This window comes from Oncorhynchus clarkii, chromosome 7, assembly GCF_045791955.1.
Source record: "Oncorhynchus clarkii lewisi isolate Uvic-CL-2024 chromosome 7, UVic_Ocla_1.0, whole genome shotgun sequence".
NCBI classification, from domain to species: domain Eukaryota; kingdom Metazoa; phylum Chordata; class Actinopteri; order Salmoniformes; family Salmonidae; genus Oncorhynchus; species Oncorhynchus clarkii.
Window position 1 is genome coordinate 42523611 of NC_092153.1, and position 23262 is coordinate 42546872.

Genomic DNA, 23262 nt, shown 5'->3' on the forward strand with positions numbered 1-23262 from the left:
TGAGTGTTTACTGAGGGATCCCAAGCCTCAATATGAGAAAAATGTCACACACAGTTGCATCATTAGCTTCAGCCCGGATGTTTTGATGGTCCAATAAAAATAATACTAATAAAAATAGTTAAAAAATTCAAAAATCATGTTAAACACCATTATCGCACACAGAGTGAGTCCATGCAACTTACACTGCCTGCTTTCCACATTTTGTTACTTAACAGTCTTATTCTAAATTTGATAAAATAGCTATTTTTTCTTCAGCAATCTACACACAATACCCCATCATTGCAAAGCAAACACAGAATACATTTTTTTTTTTTAAGATAAAACACTGAAATGTCACATTTACATACAGTTGATTTCGGAAGATTACATACACCTTCGCCAAATACATTTAAACTCAATTTTTCACAATTCCTGACATCTAATTCAAGAAAAAATTCCCTGTCTTAGGTCAGTTAGGATCACCACTTTATTTTAAGAATGTGAAATGTCAGAATAATAGTAAAGATAATTATTCATTGCCTTTAAATTGTTTAACTTGGGTCAAACGTTTCAGGTAGCCTTCCACAAGCTTCACACAATAGGTTGGGTGAATTTTGGCCCAATCCTCCTGACAGAGCTGGTGTAACTGAGTCAGGTTTGTAGGCCTCCTTGCTCGTACACGCTTTTTCAGTTCTGCCCACTAATTTTCTATAGGATTGAGGTCAGGGCTTTGTGATGGCCACTCCAATACCTTGACATTGTTGTCCTTAAGCCATTTTGCCACAACTTTGGAAGTATGCTTGGGGTCATTGCTCATTTGGAAGACCCTTTTGCGACCAAGCTTTAACTTCCTGACTGATGTCCACATAAGTTTCCTCCTCATGATGCCATCTATTTTGTGAAGCGCACCAGTCCCTCCTGCAGCAAAGAACCCCCACAGCATGATGCTGCCATCCCCTGTGCTTCACGGTTGGGATGGTGTTCTTCGGCTTGCAAGCATCCCCCTTTTTCCTCCAAACATAATGATGGTCATTATGGCCAAACAGTTCTATTTTTGTTTCATCAGACCAGAGGGCATTTCTCCAAAAAGTACAATCTTTGTCCACATGTGCAGTTGCAAACCGTAGTCTGGCTTTTTTATGGCGGTTTTGGAGCAGTGGCTTCTTCCTTGCTGAGCGGCCTTTCAGATTATGTCAATATAGGACTCATTTTACTGTGGATTACAACATCTTCACAAGGTCTTTTGCTGTTGTTCTGGGATTGATTTGCACTTTTCACACCAAAGTACGATCATATCTAGGAGACAGAAAGCGTCTCCTTCCTGAGCGGTATAACGGCTGCGTAGTCCCATGGTGTTTATACTTGCGTACTATTTTTTGTGCAGATGAACGTTAGGCGTTTGGAAATTGCTCCTAAGGATGAACCAGACTTGTGGAGATTTTTTCTGAGGTCTTGGCTTATTTATTTATATTTTACCATGATGTCAAGCAAAGAGGCATAGAGTTTGAAGGTAAGCCTTGAAATACATCCACAGCTACACCTCCAATTGACTCAAATGATGTCAATTAGCCTATCAGAAGCTTTTAAAGCCATGACATCATTTTCTGGAATTTTCCAGCTGTTTAAAGGCACAGTCAACTTAGTGTATGTACACTTCTGACCCACTGGAATTGTGATTCTGTGAATTATAAGTGAAATAATCTGTCTGTAAATAATTGTTGAAATTACACAATTACTTGTGTCCTGCACAAAGTAGATGTCCTAACCGACTTGTCAAAACTATAGTTTGTTAACAGTGGTTGAAAAACGAGTTTTAATGACTCCAACCTAAGTGTATGTAAACTTCCGACTTTAACTGTAAGTATTCAGAAGCTTTACTCAGTAATTTGTTGAAGCACCTTTGGCAGTGATTACAGCATCGAGTCTACTTAGGTATGACACTACACGCTTGGAGCACTTTTCTTTGGGGAGTTTTTCCCATTCTTCTCTGCAGATGCCCTCAATCGTCACTTCACAGCTATTTTCAGGTCTCTCAGAAATGTTTGATCGGGTTCAAGTCCGGGCTATGGCTGGACCACTCAAGGTCTTTCAGAGACTTTTCCCGAAGCCACTCCTGCATTGTCTTGCCTGTGTGCTTAGTGTCATTGTCCTGTTGGAAGGTGAACATTCGCTCCAGTCTGAGGTCCTGAGTGCTCTGGAGCAGGTTCTCGTCAAGGATCTCTCTGTACTTTGCTCTGTTCATCTTTCCCTCGATCCTGACTAGTCTCCCAGCCCCTGATGCTGAAAAACATCTCCACAGCATTATGCTGCCACCAACATGCTTCACCGTAGGGATGGTACCAGGTTTCCTTCAGATGTGATGCTTGGCATTCAGGCCAAAGAGTTCAATCTTAGTTTCATCAGGCCAGATAATCTTGTTTTTTGGCAAACTCCAAGCGGGCTGTCATGTGCCTTTTTACTCAGGAATGGCTTCCATCTGGCAACTCTACCATGAAGGCGTCATTGGTGGAGTGTTGCAGAGATGGTTGTCCTTCTGGAAGGTTCTCCCATCTCCACAGAGGAATTCTAGAGGTCTGTCAGAGTGACCATTGGGTTCTTGGTCACCCCCCTGACCAAGATCCTTCTCCCCCGATTGCACAATTTGACCGGACGGCCAGCTCTAGGAAGAGTCTTGGTGATTCCAAACTTCTTTCAATTAATAATGATGGAGGCCACTGTGTTCTTGGAAACCTTCAATGCTACAGAAATGTTTTGGTAACCTTCCCCAGATCTGTGCCTCGACACAATCCTGTTTTGGAGCTCAACGGACAATTCCTTCGGTCTCATGGCTTGGTTTTTGCTCTGACATGCACTGTCATCTGTGGGACCTTATATAGACAGGTGTATGCCATTCCAAATCATGTCCAATCAATTGAATTTACAACAGATGGACTCCATTCAAGTTGTAGAAACATCTCAAGGATGATCAATAGAAACAGGACGCACATGAGCTGAAATTCTAGTCAAATAGCAAAGGGTCTGAATTTTTATATACATTAGCAAAAAATATATAAAAACAGTTTTTGCTTTGTCATTATGGTGTATTGTGTGTACATTGCCGAATAATTTATTTTATTTAATCGATTTTAGAATACGGCCGTAAAGTAACAAAGTGTGAAAAAAGTCAAGGGGTCTGAATACTTTCCGAAGGCACTGTATATACAGTACCAGTCAAAAGTTTGGACACATCTACTCATTCCAGAGTTTTTCTTTATTTTACTATTTTCTACATTGTAGAATAATAGTGATGACATCAGAACGATAAAATAACACATATGGAATCATGTAGCAACCAAAAAAGTGTTAAACAAATCAAAATATATTTTATATTTGAGACACTTCAAAGTAGCCACCCTTAGCCTTGATGACAGCTTTGCACACTCTTGGCATTCTCTCAACTAGGTTCATTAGGTGGAAGCTGGAAGCTAATTTACGGAAATGATTTATTTCTTAATGCGTTTGAGCCAATCAGTTGTGCTGTGACATGGTAGGGGTTTCACACAGAAGATAGCTCTATTTGGTAAAAGACCAAGTCCATATTATGGCAAGAACAGCTAAAATAAGCAATGAGAAACAACAGTCCATCATTACTTTAAGACATGAAGGTCAGTCAATATGGAACATTCCAAGAACTTTGAAACTTTCTTCAAGTGCAGTTGCCATAATGCGCTATGTTGAGTACCGCCACAGGAAAGGAAGACCCAGAGTTATCTCTGCTGCAGAGGATAAGTTCATTACAGTTACCAGCCTCAGAAATTGCAGCCCAAATAAATCCTTCACAGAGTTATGACTGACAAATATCAACATTAACAAGGAGACTGTGTGAATCAAGCCTTAATGGTCGAATTGCGGCAAGGACCACAATAAGTAGAGACTTGCTTGGACCAAGAAAATGAGCAATGGACATTAGACCGGTGGAAATCTGTACTTTGGTCTTTGTGAGACACAAAGTAGGTGAACGGATGATCTCCACATGTGTGGTTCCCACCGTGAAGCATGGAGGAGTAGGTGTGATGGTGTGGTGGTGCTTTGCTGGTGACACTGTCTGTGACTAATTTAGAATTCAAGGCACACTTAACCAGCATGGCTACCACAGCATTCTGCAGAGATACGCCATGCCATCTGGTTTGCACTAGTATAATTTGTTTTTTAACAGGACATACTTCCAGGTTGTGTAAGAACTATTTAACCAAGAAGGAGAGTGATGGAGTGCTGCTTGAGATGACCTGCCCTCCACAATCACCCGACCTCAACCTAATTGAGATGGTTTGGGATGAGTTGGACCTCAGAGGTAAGGAAAAGCAGACAACAAGTGCTCAGCATATGTGGGAACTCCTTCAAGACTGTTGGAAAAGCATTCTAGGTGAAGCTGTTTGAGAGAATGCCAGGAGTGTGCAAAGCTGTCATCAAGGCAAAGGGTGGCTACTTTGAAGTGTCTAAACTCTCAAATATATTTTGATTTGTTTAACACTTTTTTGATTATATATATATATATTGTATTTGGTCAAGATTTCACAACGCAGTGGACCGCTCACGTCCCTTGACCTCTCCCCCAGACCTACAGCACCGTTTAGATGTCAATGCCATCACTCAGCAAAACGCCTGTCACTCAGTCAGAGTCTGCAGAGCAAATATGGATACTCTGAACTTCTTCCAAAAGAGAGGCAGAAAAAGCGAGCAGGTTGAGCATGAGCAGGCAGCAGTGATTGAGAGTGCAGAACTGCCATAAAGTCAAAGTGCAATCACAGCAGCAGCAGGTTTAGCCACAGGTTTGTGCAGGGAAGGTGGTAGCTAATGCTAATAACCTAGTGTTAGCGCTCAGCCTCCTTTAGTTATTGGGTGTCAGACAGAGTTAGCGAAATGCTTGTTCTGAGACTGAAGAGATGAGAGAACACTTTTCTGACTGAAGTAGAGCCCCCCTGTGGACGGAAGCTGAACTTTACTACAACTAGATATTTAACCCTGTTTAAAATGAACAATGTTGAGGTGGTAGAATTGAAAAAATGAAATTAATCATAGAGGTCTTATTCCATTCTACAGGTAAACATGCTTGTCTCATGTCTGTTATTTCCATATACAGTAGTCTAAGCAACTATTTGTAAAAAACTGCCAATTATTTTCTTTATTCAGGGTAGCCCAATTGAGACCACATCTCATTTGCAATGGTGCCCTGATGACAAAAATTCCATCAACACAACAACAAAAAGATAAAAACTACAAGACAGCTATAAATATATAACTTCAGGTTATTACAACAAGTTATAACAATGAATTGAAACAATTGGACACTTCAGTGAACTAATTTAACAACAGAGTTTTAAACTGCCCTATTGACACCAGGAAATCCAGGTGTAATTTGTTTTGTAAGGCATTCCATAACTGTGGTGCGTTAAGACTGAAAGCGGATTTACCAAATGTTGTGGAGACAAGCGGGACCTCGAGAGTTACCTAACCCTGCAAACAGGTTTGGTTTCTCATATATGTATATTTCAACAGGGAAGTGAGGTATATTGGACACTTGTGGAGCAGAGCTTTGTCAACAAGATGGGAGTAATGAAGTGATCGACAGGATCTACTTCATTGTGCTTTTATTTGTTTTACTCTTTTTAATCACTTAACTACACACTTTTTATTGTTGTTGCGTTGTCGAGAGGCGAACCTGCAAATTATCATTTCATTGCACTGTGTACTCTTTTTAGATCATGTGTATATGACAAATAAACTAACTTGGACTTGAACTTAGAAGGGAAGCGGGTCATTCCATGAGCATGAGAAAACCGCTATACACAAAGTGTAACGATCGTCGTTGGAATAAGGTGAGGACCAAAGCTCAGCCGTGGTATGTGTTCATGATGATATTTATTTAAACTCAGAACACTAAACAAAAGAGAAAGAAACGAAAGTGAAACAGTTCTGTAAGGTGCAAAACACACTAGAAAACACACTAGAAAATAACCACCCACGAAACACACTAGACAGAAAATAAACACCCACGAAACACAAGTGGGAAAGGGCTACCTAAGTATGATTCTCAATCAGAGACAACTAACGACACCTGCCTCTGATTGAGAACCATACCAGGCCAAACGCAAAAACACAACATAGAAAACGGAACATAGACAACCCACCCAACTCATGCCCTGACCATACTAAAACAAAGACATAACAAAGGAACTAAGGTCCGAACGTGACACAAAGCTACGACGGTGTCTTGGAAGAGAGACACGTGATCCTATACAAATGTACGCCAGGTTTGAAATTATTATGTTACATAGTCAAATATTATATCTGTTTGGGCTTCTTGCAGTCAATTTCTTGCGGACCACCAGTTGGGGAACCCTGCAGTAAACATTGTTCAATCAATTGAACACTCTACACAAACAACCATTTGATTAGCACTCCTCCTATTACGTCTTGGATATTTAATAGGGTATCAAACAGCATATACAACACGGTGCAACCATACAAGAATCACTACCACAAGATTATTACAGTTATCCACACTAGATTACAATCATTGTTGCACGGCTCAGCCTGCCGAGAAAGAAATATCACAGCTGAGGCAGACGGAAAAATAACTTTCATCATGTAATTTCACTCCTGAAATTATGAAGTCGTAGTCTCGGGAACATCAAGAAGGCGATATTAGACCCAAAATGTTAAGGATGAAATCAACAAGGCCCAAATAAATAGGGCCTCCAAAAACAAAGGAGGACTCCAGTATGCAGAAGGTATTTTGCTTAGCCTAAGTCACACATGAAGGATTTTAATGGCTCCAGTGGTTATCAGGTTTCGATTGTGTTTTATTCATCACTCTCACTACCGCAAACATTACAAAGCAATTCAAAAATGGCTTAGAAACTAAAATTACCTTTTTATTGAAACTAATTTATGTTTGACAATTGATGGAAAACAATAGCAGGTCGCAACAGACTCCTGCAATTTCCCTCGACCATTGTTGCCCCGCGGATCTGGGTAAAGGTAATTCGGAAAGCAAAGAGCAGTCTTCATGGATGAGTGTGCAGAGGGTCTCGGGTGGGACCTGGATAAATATGGGAACTGCAATCGGGAACTTCTCAATTCCTTTCAAGAGGCTGTGAGCAGTGATTCGATTTGGAATAATGCCATACCTACCACAGACATGAAAGGGGCAGTTACGCAAAACTGTGTTTGGGAGGGAAAAAAAGCTGCACAGACTGATGCTGTAGATATCGCACAAAGACAAAACAGCAGCAGTCGAGTTTGTGGACAAATTACCCTGATTTTTCTCTTCTCCCTGTGATATTTCCCGAACACTACTGAATGTTCCATTTTGTTTATTTGTATTGACACTGTTTAAAGTGGGGACAGTATGAATTTAACCAGTGGCAATTTACTACAAGTGAAACCTGTCTCCACACAAATGGGCCAAGTTAGAAAGAATTTGACCGTTGGGGACACAGACAGCGATAAGAAGGACATTCATACTGTATCTTTCTACCACAGGGAACGACGAGACATTTATTTGATAACGGGTGATATCGCAGATTTAAGAGCACCTATTGTTCAAATTGGATGAATTAACCTTAATTAACCTTGCTCTGTAATATGCTCCATATTGTCATGTGACCTCGAGCAGCGATGCAGGAATGAAAGCTCTCTTTCCAGGGCGACTCAATGGAAAAGTCTTGAGCGTCTCTCTCTGCAACCAACCCAACCTGCTTTGAAACTATATTGCTGATTAGTTCTGCTCCAGGAGCAGATTTAAATGTAAAATTACTGGGCTCACTGATTTATGAAGAGGACTATAAGGTCAGCTAATATATGTCATACTGACTATGGGACAAGTCTATTAGGAGGCAGGCTGTAATTATTTCTTAAAACATAAATCTCCTCTGAACCCATACAAGAACACACTTTTGCTAATAGCTATTTGAGACTCTTAAGCTCTATTAAGAAAATATATTCCTTGCAACTTTTCACAGATTAATATGAGATTTGGCAATTTGGAGTCAATTATATGCATCTACCTCCGCAATTGAACTGATGAAAAAAAAAGGAATGAATGAATCTCATATTTTCTTTCTCAATGCAAAAAGATAAATGCATTTTGTTGATACCATACCATTAAAATGGTAGACCATTAAACTGCACACTGGTAGAAAATCAGTACAACGTTTATCCCATTTTGGAATCATTTCGGTTGAATACATTCATTTCTGAACACATTCTACAACCTCCAAAACGGTTTCATATGCTATGGCAGTTTAAAGTGTTTCTACATTTCAACTATAGACAGTATTACTGGTAAAAGAGAATGTGATCTCTGGACTGACTGGGCTTAATTGTCTGCAAGTGAACTCTCCATTTGGGAAGTCTAGACTGCTTGACTTTTCTCTATCAAAACACAAATTTAATGAATGACTTGCCGATGTCCCGTGCATGTGGGCCCATGGAGGTAATTTTGTGTCTATATTGGTCCAATCTTGCTACCGGGGGATTGGTAACAAAAGGTTTGGAGTGGCACTGCCGCCCTCTTTCATCTCAACACAGGATGGGGTGCTAGATAAAAGCCACAGAGAGCCTAGGAAATAGAGAGTCTAAGGGAACAAAGTGGACAAAAGCATTGGACATCTAAGGTGCTGAATTAATTTAACAAAGTATCTTTTTGGGCATTATTTGGGATCGAGATAAAAGCCATCGCAGTAAAAAGAAGCAGTACTGGGACCACTTCACTGCAAGTGCAGGAGGCCATTTTTTGATCATCCTGATAAAACACACACACACACACACACACACACACACACACACACACACACACACACACACACACACACACACACACACACACACACACACACACACACACACACACACACACACTCACACACTGTGCCCCCTCCTGTCCTGAAAGCCAAAACAGAGCAAACAAACCGTTGTTGCAAAAAGGGCCTGAAGAGACAAGCAGAAATCCTTAATACAGTATGATACAGGCCATGTCTTAAGAGGAGCCTCTGCAGAGTCGGAGCGGCCAGTGCTGGGGAGGGACTTGACCAAATGCATGCTCCTCTAGGCACACAGCTGTGCTCGTGCTCTTTTTGTTCAAAAGAAAGCATGCCGTCAGCCTTCAAGGGACATTTCAAATAATTCACATCAGTCGCAACAAAAAATTGTATATGTTGGCATTGAACTACTCTTCGCCATGATTTCTTTTGAGAAATACTAAAGGAAATATATAAATAAATACAAAATCAAGTGAGAAACAAATGGCTTTGTAGTATCAAGACTAGTTGTCTTTCGGTTCGATCTAAACATACACACGAGAGTGGAAAAAACAGAAGACACTAGCAATACAATAACGTAGGTCTATGTCCATAATGGAACGAGCTAACTACAATAAATCACAGTTTGAATGTGACTCCTTATCCAATTAGCATCCATTATTTTAAGGGTGGGATGACATTACATACAATGATCCAGATGAACCTGATGATCACATCCCAGCTATATGAGCATTCTAAATGCCAGGACGACTTATCATACTTCAACAAGGCTGTCCAAGCGGAACAATGGGATTCATTACGCAACCAACTCCTGGAGGTACGATTTACTACCGTGATGGGGGCAGAACTAAAGGGACTGAGGGTCGATTTCAATGATGTTCTACTCTAGTACCTATCGCACACCATAAACCACATATTTAAATATGTTTGTCATCATGACTTGATCTTTGGATGTGTTGCTATCAGATATGACATTGTGCTGATGATGATCTGTTTATGTTTGACATGGACCATAGTACTATATCTGTTGTTGCTAGTCTTCTCTACCCCTTCAGTTCAGGAAAGCAATTTTGATCTTTTAAGGCACGTTGGCCACAGTATCTCTATTTGAGGTATAGAGTGAGGTATTCTTTCTCCTCACAGCAGGCTGTGTAGGGGCTATAGCTGGGTCTCCTTGATGGTTGAGATCCTGGGGAGGCTTTTGATGGTTTCCGCATCCTTCCCTTTCCGCTGAACTCAGAAACCGACCCCGGAGGATTTGCAGGGGATTGAAAGTTAGACTCATCTTTGCACGCTTAACTTACTGCACCTGGGTTAACTGGATTTGACATTGCATCATAGAGTAGGTTCAAATGTGCAGTAATGACTGATGTATCTTTTCATTTTGTTCTTATCAAAGAAGAAGCATTCAAAGCCACGAGGTGGAGAAATGGACATGATATCTGATGCAACTGCATACAGTACTGTACAGATACAGTACCTGCATTCTATTAAGGAAAAAGTTGAAATAGCTGGTAGATATTTACCCTTCATTAACTCAGCTTACTGTGCTCTCTCTATACACATTATCACAACAGCTGGAGAGTAATGTTTAGGAATTATTCACGCTTAAATGAGGGATTCATGTACTGTATATCCTCCGGGGCTTGTGGTCTGCTCTTGTGACTTACTGGGATTTTCACACCATGTTCAGTAAATCTAGGATTCTCAAATCTCTGGATGAACAGGGTTCGTAAAAATCTAGAGCCCAGAGGAAAAAAAGGGAAATAAAAACAGCAAATCTGCAATTGCACATGTTCTGTGAGAGAAATACATACACGCTCTATGAATGTAGACTAAAAACAACTAAGGATCGTTTTCTGGCAAAATATACACTACCGGTCAAAAGTTTTAGAACACCAACTCATTCAAGGTTTTTCTTTATTTGACTTTTTTCTACATTGTAGAATAATAGTGAAGACATCGAACTATGAAATAACACATACGGAATCATTTAGTAACCAAAAAAGTGTTAAACAAATCAAAATATATTTTGTATTTGAGATTCTTCAAATAGCCACCCTTTGCCTTGATGACAGCTTTGCACACTCTTGGCATTCTCTCAACCAGCTTCACCTGGAATGCTTTTCCAACAGTCTTGAAGGAGTTCCCACATATTATGCTGAGCACTTGTTGGCTGCTTTTCCTTTACTCTGTGGCCCGACTCATCCCAAACCATCTCAATTTGGTTGAGGTCGGGGGATTGTGGAGGCAAGGTCATCATATGCAGCAATCCATCACTCAATCCATCATTCTTGGTGAAATAGCCCTTGCACAGCCTCGGGGTGTGTTTTGCGTCATTGTCCTGTTGAAAACAAATGATAGTCCCACTAAGCTCAAACCAGATGGGATGGCGTATCGCTGCAGAATGAAGTGGTAGCCATGCTGGTTAAGTGTGCCTTGAATTTTTTTTTAAGTGTCACCAGTAAAGCACCCCCACACCATAGCACATCCTCCTCCATGATTCACGGTAGGAAATACACATGCAGAGATAATCCATTCACCCACACCACATCTCACAAAGACATGGCGGTTGGAACCAAAAATCTACAATTTGGACTCCAGACTTAAGGACAGATTTTCACAGGTCTAATGTCCATTGCTCGTGTTTCTTGGCCGAAGCAAGTCTCTTCTTATTATTGGTGTCCTTTAGTAGTGGTTTCTTTGCAGAAATTCAACCATGAAAGCTTGATTCACACAGTCTCCTCTGAACAGTTGATGTTGAGATGTGTCTGTTACTTGAACTCTGTGAAGCATTTATTTGGGCTGCAATTTCTGAGGCTGGTAACTCTAATGAACTAATCCTCTGCAGCAGAGGTAACTCAGGGTCTTCCATTCCTGTGGCGGTCCTCATGAGAGCCAGTTTCATCATAGCACTTGATGGTTTTTGTTACTGCACTTGAAGAAACGTTCAAAGTTCTTGAAATGTCCCATATTGACTGACCTTCATGTCTTAAAGTAATGATGGACTGTTGTTTCTCTTTGCTTATTTGAGCTGTTCTTGTCATAATATGGGCTTGGTATTTTACCAAATAGGGCTATCTTCTGTATACCCCCCCTACCTTGTCACAACACAACTGATTGGCTGAAACGCATTAAGGAGGAAATTAACTTTTAAGAAGGCACATCTGCTACTTGAAATGCATTCCATTTGACTACCTCACAAAGCTGGTTGAGAGAATGCCAATAGTGTGCAAAGCTGTCATCAAGGCAAAGGGTGGCTATTTCAAGAATAGAATTTTAACTCTTTTGAGTTATTTAACACTTTTTTGATTACTACATGATTCCATATGTGTTATTTATAGTTTTGATGTCTTCACCATTATTCTACAATGTAGAAAATAGTAAAAATAAAAACCCTTGAATGTGTAGGTGTTTTAAAACTTTTTACCGGTAGTGTATATAAAAGTGTCTGTACTAAACATACTTTTAATCCGGACCCACATTTCCATTTCCATTGCCAACAAATACCTTTTCTACAACAAATTATTGGTCAGTTTTCAGTCTAACACTATAGTCAAAATTGAATACACTGTTTCACAATGTATCACATTCAAAGCATGGCCTTTGAAATTGTTTCCACGTAACAACTGAACTCTGTGACTCAGACACATTGGATATACAAGCTATTCATCAGTATGAATTATGGTGTACATCTTTTACATAATCACTGATAATGAATCAATAGAAATACTTATCAAGGCCAGACGGTATTGAGTGAGAGACTGGCCCTCTATTCATCAGTTAGCCATGCCTCAGCCAGCAGACAGGACCTACTCCTCACCGGCAGCACCATCATCCATCAAAAGTTCCGAGAGGGAAGGGTAACGCCAAATTATTTGGAGCACTGCCACTCTCATGGGGGTAACCTTGACGGTCCAGTAGAATATCTAGAGGAACATAACTTTTTCCAACTGAAGAATATGTACCTATTGAAACTTTACACTTTGCACTCTTAGAAAAAATGGTTCCAAAAGGGACTTCGGCTGTCCCCATAGGATAACCTGTTTTGGTTCCAGGCAGAACCCTTTTTGGTTCTATGTAGAACATTTTTGGGTTTCATGTAGAACCCTCGGTAGAAAGGGTTCTACATGGAACCCAAATGGGTTCTACCTGGAACCAAAAAGGGTTCTTCAAAAGATTTTCCTATGGGGACAGCCAAAGAACCATTTCAGGTTCTAGATAGCACCTTTTTCTCTAAGAGTGTAGGAAGCAGAGTGCTGATTGTTGTCCATACTGAAATTCAGACCATACCATCGAGTATTACTAGTAGACCAAAAAATATATCCAAACATGACTGACAAATCACTGACAAGTAATCAGATGCAGTTGGTTTAAGATATTCCTAGATATTTCTGATAAGAAAGTCCAACAAAGTGCCATTATTATGCACTTTGAGATTATTCTTGTATAATGAAAAGCACTTTACAAATGTAATAAACTATTATGAATTATTATCTTTCATTTTAGACAGCTCTTCCCCTGTGCTCAATGTCACTTCAAGTTCATAGACATGGAAATGAGCAGATGGAAAACTAGCCATTGGTTTAAAGTGAGCGAGGCAGGAAGCAACAGTTCCAACATCAGAGGATTTGCATTCACAGAGCAAACAAATTGAACATTACATCAATCAGGGTGAGTATATCCTAAGGGTGTGAAGAAGTTGTGAGGAATAAATGATACATCCCATGAATATTAAGAGATAAGATGAATTCTGAATATTAACACCAGAATGAAATAAACATGATAGTTGTTGTGCAAAATGGAAAAGGATTGATACAGTGTTGAAAGGGACTGGATGAGATAAACATGATAGTTGTTGTACAAAATGGAAAAGGATTGATACAGTGTTGAAAGGGGCTGGATGCGATAAACATGACAGTTGTTGAACAAAATGGGAAAGGATTGATACAGTGTTGAAAGGGGCTGGATGAGATAAACATGACAGTTGTTGTACAAAATGGAAAAGGATTGATACAGTGTTGAAAGGGGCTGGATGAGATAAACATGACAGTTGTTGTACAAAATGGAAAAGGATTGATACAGTGTTGAAAGGGGCTGGATGAGATAAACATGACAGTTGTTGTACAAAATGGAAAAGGATTGATACAGTGTTGAAAGGGGCTGGATGAGATAAACATGACAGTTGTTGTACAAAATGGAAAAGGATTGATACAGTGTTGAAAGGGGCTGGATGAGATAAAGATGAGTTACAGTGGTTGAAAGATTGTCAAAAACCTAAGAAAATAAATCTTCTTATTTAATCATCCTTTGCATTCTTAAACAATTCTTATGTTCAGCCAGTCATTCCTTGATAAACCTAAGGAAATACATTGCAACAATTATGTATTTAAAAAAATATTACAGTACACAAGAAACATGATTAAAACACTATGCATGAGGTTCACGTTCAATGTTGATTTGAAATTATTTTTTAACTTTCTTTACCCAGAACTCAATTACTGAATTAGGAAGCAGAGCTTGTCCTTCAGACAACATCAGTGCGTCCGTAATGACAATGATCCATTTCCTATGGATCTTACTGACAAGGCTTTCAATATCTGTGCAATTAAAGCAATCCAATTCAGGAGGAAAGGCAGAGAAACACATATCTCCTTGAAGTATTTTGATGTTCATTGTTCTTGGTCTCTTTTTTATTATCTCAACTTTGCAAGGTCAAGCTCCAGTGGAATAATCACAGAGCATATTTTAAAACACTAAATAGCCAACTTTCATTACGCTTCTCTGGTAGAAGATGGTATTGATTGAGGCCATTTTTCCATAGAATTCATTTTAAGAGCAATAACATATTCCATTCATTTAATCTGCACATGGACAGAATGTATTTTTGATTGAGCTGAAGCGGGTTCACTGACGTAGCACACGCCACCGCAGCCCCCACACGGGGTGGAACGAGCTGTGGATTTTGTTGTATTACTTCATAAGGGAAAAGATTTGTTTTTACTCATTTCCATGTCGGCTCTTTGCCTGGAAACGCCCTTGTCCGGAGCAAAGGGTCCCGATTTCAAACTCTCCAAAAAAACGGTTTAAAATGTAATAACGGGCAAAAAATGTATATTAACTGAAAAATTATAGGATGTCATTTCTTGGAATTAGCCCTCTGTGACTTGAAAGAATATTTCTCTCAAAACGTTGATTCCTAAAATATGTGTCCAGAGATTTGGTTGACTTAATCAGGAATGGGCAGGGTCAGCTATACCACAAGGACCCCTTATTCATGTCCTCATTACATGTTCTGCAACAAAACCATTCATGGTCTGTAAAGTTCTCTACTTTTGATAGATTAAAACAAACAATATTGAAATCACCATGGTGACAACCATAGTCTGTCAACTCCATCTGCCTGATAGATTAAGATAGACTATGGTATGAATTCTGGTCCAAATATGTCACATTTAATTAGGTTTTAGAGTTATGAAGCAACTGAGGAAAAACAAAATTGCTACTGTGTACACCACTTGAGTAAAGTGGTATACAATTTTTGTCAACTCCGTAAAACATAAACTCTGTCAGATTTTTCTCTAACGTCAACTCTGTCTGAGTCCTGAAAGATCAGACAGAATGGTTATGTTTTTGTAGGGGATTTTCAATTGAATCATTTTCCATATTTTACAAATGTTGGTACTGAACTTTATTTTATGAGGAAAAAATATGTCTGTTTTGAGTATCTGTTGTCAACTCTGTCACTGGCTCCGTGATGACTAACCCTCTTAAGATATTTGTTTTAGTCCATTTTCTGACAAAATATTGTAATCACCGTTCTGCAACATTGAAGTATTTGCTATGCTAGACCTAAGGGATAATGTTTGCTTTATAAATGTTATTTTATGTTCTAAATCTAGAAAAACATGCCAAAATGCTAACAAAATTAGCCCTGGAGAATTTAACAGTACTATAAAAGAAAACAAAGAGAAGTTTGGAGATGTGTATTACATATAATCATTTTTCGAATATTTAGAATTAAACAATCATGGCCTTTAAACACTTGTTGGACAATAAAGGTCCTTCCTCGAACCTTGCGGGGGGCTCCGCGAAACTGCGCTACGCCGCTGACTGTACTGCACCAATTAAGTGGTACGCAAGTTACAGTATAAAAGGACATTCATTTTTACATGTGAATCAACAGAAAACCATTTTCAAGTTCAAGAACACAATACAGTTAACATACAAACAGGTAAGAATTGAACACATGGAAAATGATCGACACAAGATGAATAAGATGTAGAGTATATTGTGCCCAAAGGTATAACAGTGTCAAATCCACCAATTTCCTCACATAACATGATGCCATCCACTGAGGAAAATGAGCTGGCCAATCAGTGGTCTACTCACATGAATATTTGTAATGACCTCTATCCGCCCACACCATTCTGTTGTTGGGGTACGCCCACACCATTTCAATACAGAAAAATGCATTTCACTCATATTAGCAGGTTTCCATCCAATTGGCAACAGATTTTCATGCGCATATTCAAAAATATGCATAAAGAAAATAGGCACATTTTCCCAACAGCAGTGTGTTTCACTAAACTGAATTAATGTGGATAAAAATCAGCGTGTGATGACATAGTCCACACAAAATGTACATTTTTGCTTAAGTTTTCATGTTCCATCGCATTTTCAACTCTACCCATAAGTTTGTCACAAAAGCTGTTGAGTTAAGTAGCAAACGTGCCTATTCTGGTCTTGGCAGGTGTGCTCTAGCCAACAGCAGCTCTCAGATACAGTGAAGGTAGGCTGTATGGATAGGCTAGTCTACAAAATGAGATTATTAGGGAAAAGAGCGAGAATAGTTGTATTTGTCAAACAGTAGTCAAGCATCGATTATCATATCACCAGAATAAGACCCTCAATATTTATTGGAAAGGAGCATCAAGCTCATCACCTTGCACTTTCACCACCCTGTGAAATTCACCACCCCTATTTCATCTGTAGCCTAATAAACTGCATGGTTTCTGAGTCATAGTGAGAGGACCACACTCTATATCATCGCAACTCCAAGTTTACTTTGATTTTATGGTTACTAGATCGATATTTGCGCATCAAGGCTGTTCCACCGCCATTTCTCGCATAATTAATTGTACCGACACAAAAAGATCCCACCATGTCGGCGTTCATAAAATTGTACCGAAACGTCCTGTTTCCATCACAGCTGTCGTTTATTTATTTGTTTATACGGTATGACTTTTACGAGCATAAAAACTATGGTTGGAACATGCTTACTGTAATTAATAATAGGTCAAATTCCATAGTAATTGGGAAACACTGGACAGTTACTTCATGTTTCAGTACTTTCTTCACTGATGTCACGCCCTGGTCTTAGTATTTTGTGTTTTCTTTATTATTTTGGTCAGGCCAGGGTGTGACATGGGTTATTTATGTGGTGTGTTTTGTCTTGGGGTTTTTGTAGGTATTAGGATTGTGGTTAGTGGGGTTGTCTAGAATAGTCTATGGCTGCCTGGAGTGGTTCTCAATCAGAGGCAGGTGTTTATCGTTGTCTCTGATTGGGAACCATATTTAGGCAGCCATATTCTTTGAGTGTTTTGTGGGTGATTGTTCCTGTCTCAGTGTTTGTTTGCACCAGATAAGGCTGGTTAGGTTTTCACGGTTTTGTATTGTTCGTGTTTATCTTTTATTAAAGATGTATCGAAATAACCACGCTGCATTTTGGTCCGATCCCTGCTACACCTCCTCTTCTGAGGAAGCGGAAGAAGAAAACCTTAACTGATTTTACAGTAGAATCTTCTCTAAAACATTGCTGATCATTGGGGATGACAACATGTGGCTATAGACATCGGGTACTGTCGTCACAATGTTGACATGAAGCTGAGAGCCATATAGACGTTATCTCTCATCTCTACTCTAACAAATTGTAGGATACACTCTAATAATATCAGCTGCCCTTAAAATGATTCTCTTCCACCCCCACCATTCAGTCATCATGTGGAGTAAATGAATCTTTACCAAGAGTAATAAAGAAGATGCATGCTTTAATATGTGACAACAACCCAAGACTGGTAAGGTCAGGCCCTGGCAATTGATGGAACTGTCACTGTATTGCCCTATAGTGACAGTGGAGTTCCCTTACGAAATCGAATTGTTCCTGCTCAGGGGTTAGACTGGGCTCAACCAAGGGACAAAACAAATAGCGTGTGAGGGATGGAGCGGCCTTGTTCCCAACGTGGGGCATCAAAATTCAATCTGAAGAAGCCATCACTCACTTCACTGCCAATGTCGTCATTTAAGGATGTCCAATAACTGGAGGAGCAGCAGGGAGTATTGAGTTCGTAGTTTATAGGGAAAGGGCTAAATGGAAACCACAGGCTCTTCATCTTATTCACAATCTTGATCTTATTCTACTCACGTCTCAGTTATAATGTCTAAAGTTTCCACAATTTAAAAAAAAAAAATCTTATTCTACAATAACGATTATTTTCACATGCTGAGACAAGATGATTTCTATTCGGTTTTATACTTACGGTGACATTACTTTTGCTCAATATGCTTTAACTGAACATCTTGGAGAGTCTGTCATGTGTTATAAGAACAGTATGTGGTAGTGTAGGCATTTATTGCTACTTATTTTGAGTAACAGCCAAGCCTGGGGAAAGTGATGGAGAGTTAGTTTTGTGCGTTGGAGTTGTGTAGATTCATGTTTAAGCTCTATCAGGATTAGGATGCACCCTGACAGAAAGGGGAGTGTGGAATCACAGCACTGGGAACTGCTGCTCCCCAAGGAGACATTTTCATGTTGATCGCTTTATCAGGCGGGACACGAGACACTATCACAAGTCCCAATGACATATCTTTTATGTCACATGCTTTCACACTGCTGGCTAGTACAGTTTGATCAGAAAGGGAACTAAAGATAGTTAGTGACTTACATGCAAAGGTTAGACTGGCCTCTCGGCTCACGATGGTCCCAAAAGAGTTGAAGGCGAGGCACTGATATGTTCCAGCATCCTGGTCTTTGTCCAAATGGCTGATTCGGAGGTTGCCTCCAGACAGGCTGTAGTGTGAGACTGATTTTGGAGTGATTGCGGTGCCATTCAGTTTCCACCTAAAAACAGAATGAAAAGCAGTCAGATCCAGAACAATTGATAGACAATCTTAGAATCCCACCATTAACTCCATTCTAATGTAGATCATTCACCTTTAGGACAAGATGAGATTCTGACAAAGAAAATGATGATTTTACCTTCATTTGATTAATTCCTTTTCAATAAGCGAAGAAAGGGCTTAGCGTTAATCTAAGTAGTGAACCACACTGACGGCCGGCACACCACGGAGCAGAAAAGAACCCACTCAACAAGAATACACAGCCTCCATCGCCATCCATCTTGCTAGACACCCGGTCAAACAGCATAAAAATGCAGCTTAATCATTACGATGCAGCAATTAAAATTAATGACTAGCGCCCTGCATTCTGCACTTTTGCATTCTACACCAGGCTACAAGATTATCATTGGTGTTAGAGGTGATCAGTGAAGGATATAATTCACTTATGAAGGCAGCAGATTCCTCCATCCCTCCACATAGAGCACAATGGCCGTTACAATGCCAAACAACATGGGGGGGCAAAGGGATCGATACCAGCTAAATCCCCTCTACGGAGGTGTGAACCCGTCATTTACACATCACAGCGTCTTGACAGGAAAACGCTTTGATACATGTAGGTATTTTCAACAACGTCCAGTTCTATTACAACAAAAAAAAGTCAAAAATGGCATTTCACATATGAGTGAGCATGATAGGTATTCTTAATCACTTTATTGGGAAATGGCCGACGCAAATCATGATTAGCGTCCAGGGCGATTAGTTGCTGATTATGTCTTTGGAGTGAGGAGAATAATTGATTGTCTTTATGGATTCTAAACAGCTCAACAAATAGGGTGAATTTGTCAAAGCGTTCATAGAAATATCTGCATTAGGTTGTTGCAGCTCTGCTTGAATAGATAAAAGCTATTTTATTGTATGATTTAGCCGAGAAAAGGCACTACTAATAAAGAGTCCACTGTAAAAGGTTAATGCCAGGTTAAAAGCATAACATTTGACGTCAACGTCTTTGTTCTCTTTCATCCAGCATTTAGACAACTACCGACCATATCAAGCATTTATATACAGACTGGGACTGAGAGTTCTCTGCCAGGGCTTCGCTATAGAGAGGGGAGAACTCAGGTCTTGCTACGCCAATTATGACTGAGGCACACTCAAGATAATAAGCACCTGAACATGTTCTGTATCAACGCTTGAGGAAAAGGGAACATGTAGTTCACCTAAAAATATCTGATTATAAACATTCCCTGTGGCTTTCTTCTTATGTTCTGAATACAATATGGCCATGCCATTAAATACATAGTGCTTATTGGAGTTGCACTGCTTGTACAAGCAACATATATAATGATTCCCGAATTCATTACCATGCCTACTCCACACTAGCCTTACAGTACACACACAAGTCCCCTGGTCTCCAGAGCCTCATTACTTTACACACACTATGGCAAAGGTCCTCCCCGACCGTCTCACAAGGCAACTCCAGCCATTCGCTTACTTCCAATGCAAGAAAAACAAGTACCAACATTAATATTTTACTTCCCGGTAGTGAGTCTACTCTAACTACTCAGACTTCCAGAGAGAGAACCTGCAACAGGAAGAGAAGAGGATCTAACATGATCCTAGATCTCCAAGGGAGGAAGTCGTCATCAGCTCTCATAGCAGGCTGTTATGTGTTGTTACTAAGTGCTATTTCTGTTTCAGAGAAGAAAATTGTATTCCATTAAAAATGAAAGCACCCTATTCAACAGCCTTCTATCATTCTTCAACAGAGAGAGTGAGCAACAAATCCACAAGGAAAGCACTTAATAGAGCCAACAATTTTAATTACGCGTGCCCGCTAATTATTTTACTGACGGTTATTCATTTAATGCTTTATCCGTGACTTTCTAAGACATTAAAAGAGAGCAAATTTAGGGAGAGAGAAAGATATTTGATGAGTTATGTATAAGTATCTTGTTACAAATCACAAAGACTGCAGAGTGTACGACCCTGCAGAAGAAGATCACTGTCTATCTATCAATGTGCTACACCGTCTCATTTTCACACGCGTTGGCAGGGAGAAGTCTTATTACGTAGCGTTAAATGTGTCTCTCAAAAAGGCCCGGTTGACAGGAAAAAATGTGCTAGCTTAGGATTGTCAAGGTCTTTTTTTGTAGCAAATAGGGTGTATTGGATGAGAGCTAAGACGGCTTCCGAGTGGCGCAGTGGCATAACGCACTGCATCTCAGTGCTAGAGGCGTCACTAAGGACCCTGGTTTGATCCCGGGCTGTATCACAACCGGCTGTGATCAGGAGTCCCATAGGGCGGTGCACAATTGTCCCAGTGTCGTCCGGGTTAGGGGAGGGTTTGGCTGGGGTAGGCCGTCATTGTAAATAAGAAGTTGTTCTTAAATGACTTGTCTAGTTAAATAAAGGTTAAATAAAAAATGTACAAATGTTAACTGCCATAGCTTTGACTGATACGGTAATCATGAGAAAACACATAACTCCACTTGTCTTTAGGTCAACATCGGAGCATTACGCTCTACAAGGTATGTTCTGCACAAAGGAATAAGTAAGGGAGTTAGGTTAACACACTAACATGAAATCTATGGTCTTGTCACTAGATGTTGTCCAGACCCTGACTCTTGAACAGAATTTAACATCACAGCTATGATACATCGAGCAGCACATCTAATCAAGTACATGGACATGCTGCAGACAATCGAATAATCTCATTGGCTATCAATCATTCTAGAGGGGGACACTGGTACAGCAGCTCCGTTTGTTAAGCACATAATTCATGCAATCATGTTTTCAACAGGATGTCCATACAGTGGCATGATACAATGCCACGTGGCTTACCAGTTTGTAGAATGTCACATCTTTCCTTTAGCCTTCTGCATTGTACTTTTCTTTTTTGGGGAAACTAAATAGACCCAGAACCAGGGAACAATGCTTCTTCTTTCCAGAGTTAATATTCTCTTAGAAGCTTTATGTTTGTAGGGACAGACCGTTTTAAAGCATATCAGAGGATGAGCCAAATGTAATGCCCAGCCTCTCTTACATCAGCCAGTCACAGCAAACGATTCTGTGATGTGCAGTTAATGAACTTTGAAGATGATTTAGTCTACAGCTGTGTAAAGGAATACAGTCTTAGAAGGCAGGCAGGCAGGCCATCCCACCCCAAGGCTCTGTGCTTCTCTCTGACAGGACTGTACAGCGACCTTGACAGGAAACAGCTGATTAGGTCATCCTTTAAACTGGCTCAATCCCAAGTATTAAACGTACCAATCCTTCTAAATCTCAACCCAGGAATTTCAGCGTGCAAACATGATTGATTTGAACCTTGCAGTTGCCAGCGATACAACTTTACTAACCTTTCGATAGACTAACGAACCGTCCAGGAAAAGAAGAAGAGAGAGCGAAAGGGACAGTCTCTTTGAGCCTCTGCCTCAATTCGTTTGAACCAGATAATGTTCACAACCAGAGCCACACTGCTTTTCCCAAAATAGGAACGATAATGTTCCATACTATTTCTTAAGTGGGATGAATGCTTTTACCGTTCATGTGTGTGATCTCAATGAGCTAAAAAATATATATACAGTACCAGACAAAAGGTTTAGAACACCTACTCATTCAAGGGTTTTTCTTAATTTGTACTATTTTCCACATTGTAGTATAATAGTAAAAATAAAGAAAAACCCTGGAATGAGTAGGTGTGTCCAAACTTTTGACTCGTACTGTATTTATTAATTTTTTTAAACGATTTTGTGTCCAGCAGTCAGGGTGCTACATCGGAATGAAATAAAATTCACAAAATGATCGATCAACAAGAACAAAACAGAGGGAAATGATTGTGGTGGGAGATGTGCACTGTGTAATACATACTCACCGATAAAGTGGAGATGGGCTTCCCTGGGCCTCACAGCTGAACACCACCTCTCTGTTCTTCTCCTGGGAGTCCACAGGGAACACAATGCTGCCAGGCTGCTTGGTGAATACTGGGCTCTGCAGGACACTGCTCTCTATAGGGGGCACACGGACAGGGGATAACACTCAGCTTACACTCAGGCTCAGAAAACAAACCTGCTTGCAAAACAGGCAATTAGTCCGAGGCAGCAAACAGGCCAGACCTGGTAAAACCATAAGGTGGGGGGGGGGGGGGGGGGGGGGCGAACCACAAGCAGACAAAACATATCAATTAATTCCGTCTGTCACAGCACCGTCGCACAGACAAGAATTATCGGAATGAGACGTGTCTTCAAAAGCCATTTAGGCGGTAATAGGAGATCTCCAAATGTATACCAGTCGGGACACGTTTTAACTTGCATCCTTTTTTCACAAAGTGCTATTGGAGTAGTTGTGTCTCTGCAGACGTTTAAGC

At 40.1% G+C, this 23262-nt stretch overlaps 1 protein-coding gene across 2 annotated transcripts in view; it reads right to left on the bottom strand.

Annotated features, from left to right (window-relative positions):
• LOC139413340 (contactin-4-like) overlaps nucleotides 1-23262 on the bottom strand; it is a 164236-nt gene that overhangs the window by 95568 nt on the left and 45406 nt on the right. For both annotated transcript variants that reach the window (XM_071160574.1, XM_071160575.1), the window contains exons 3-4: nucleotides 22771-22903; nucleotides 18725-18900 (exon numbers count right to left, since the gene is read on the bottom strand). In XM_071160574.1, coding sequence (XP_071016675.1) covers nucleotides 18725-18900; nucleotides 22771-22903 — 309 coding nt within the window. The remainder of the gene's footprint in view (nucleotides 1-18724; nucleotides 18901-22770; nucleotides 22904-23262) is intronic.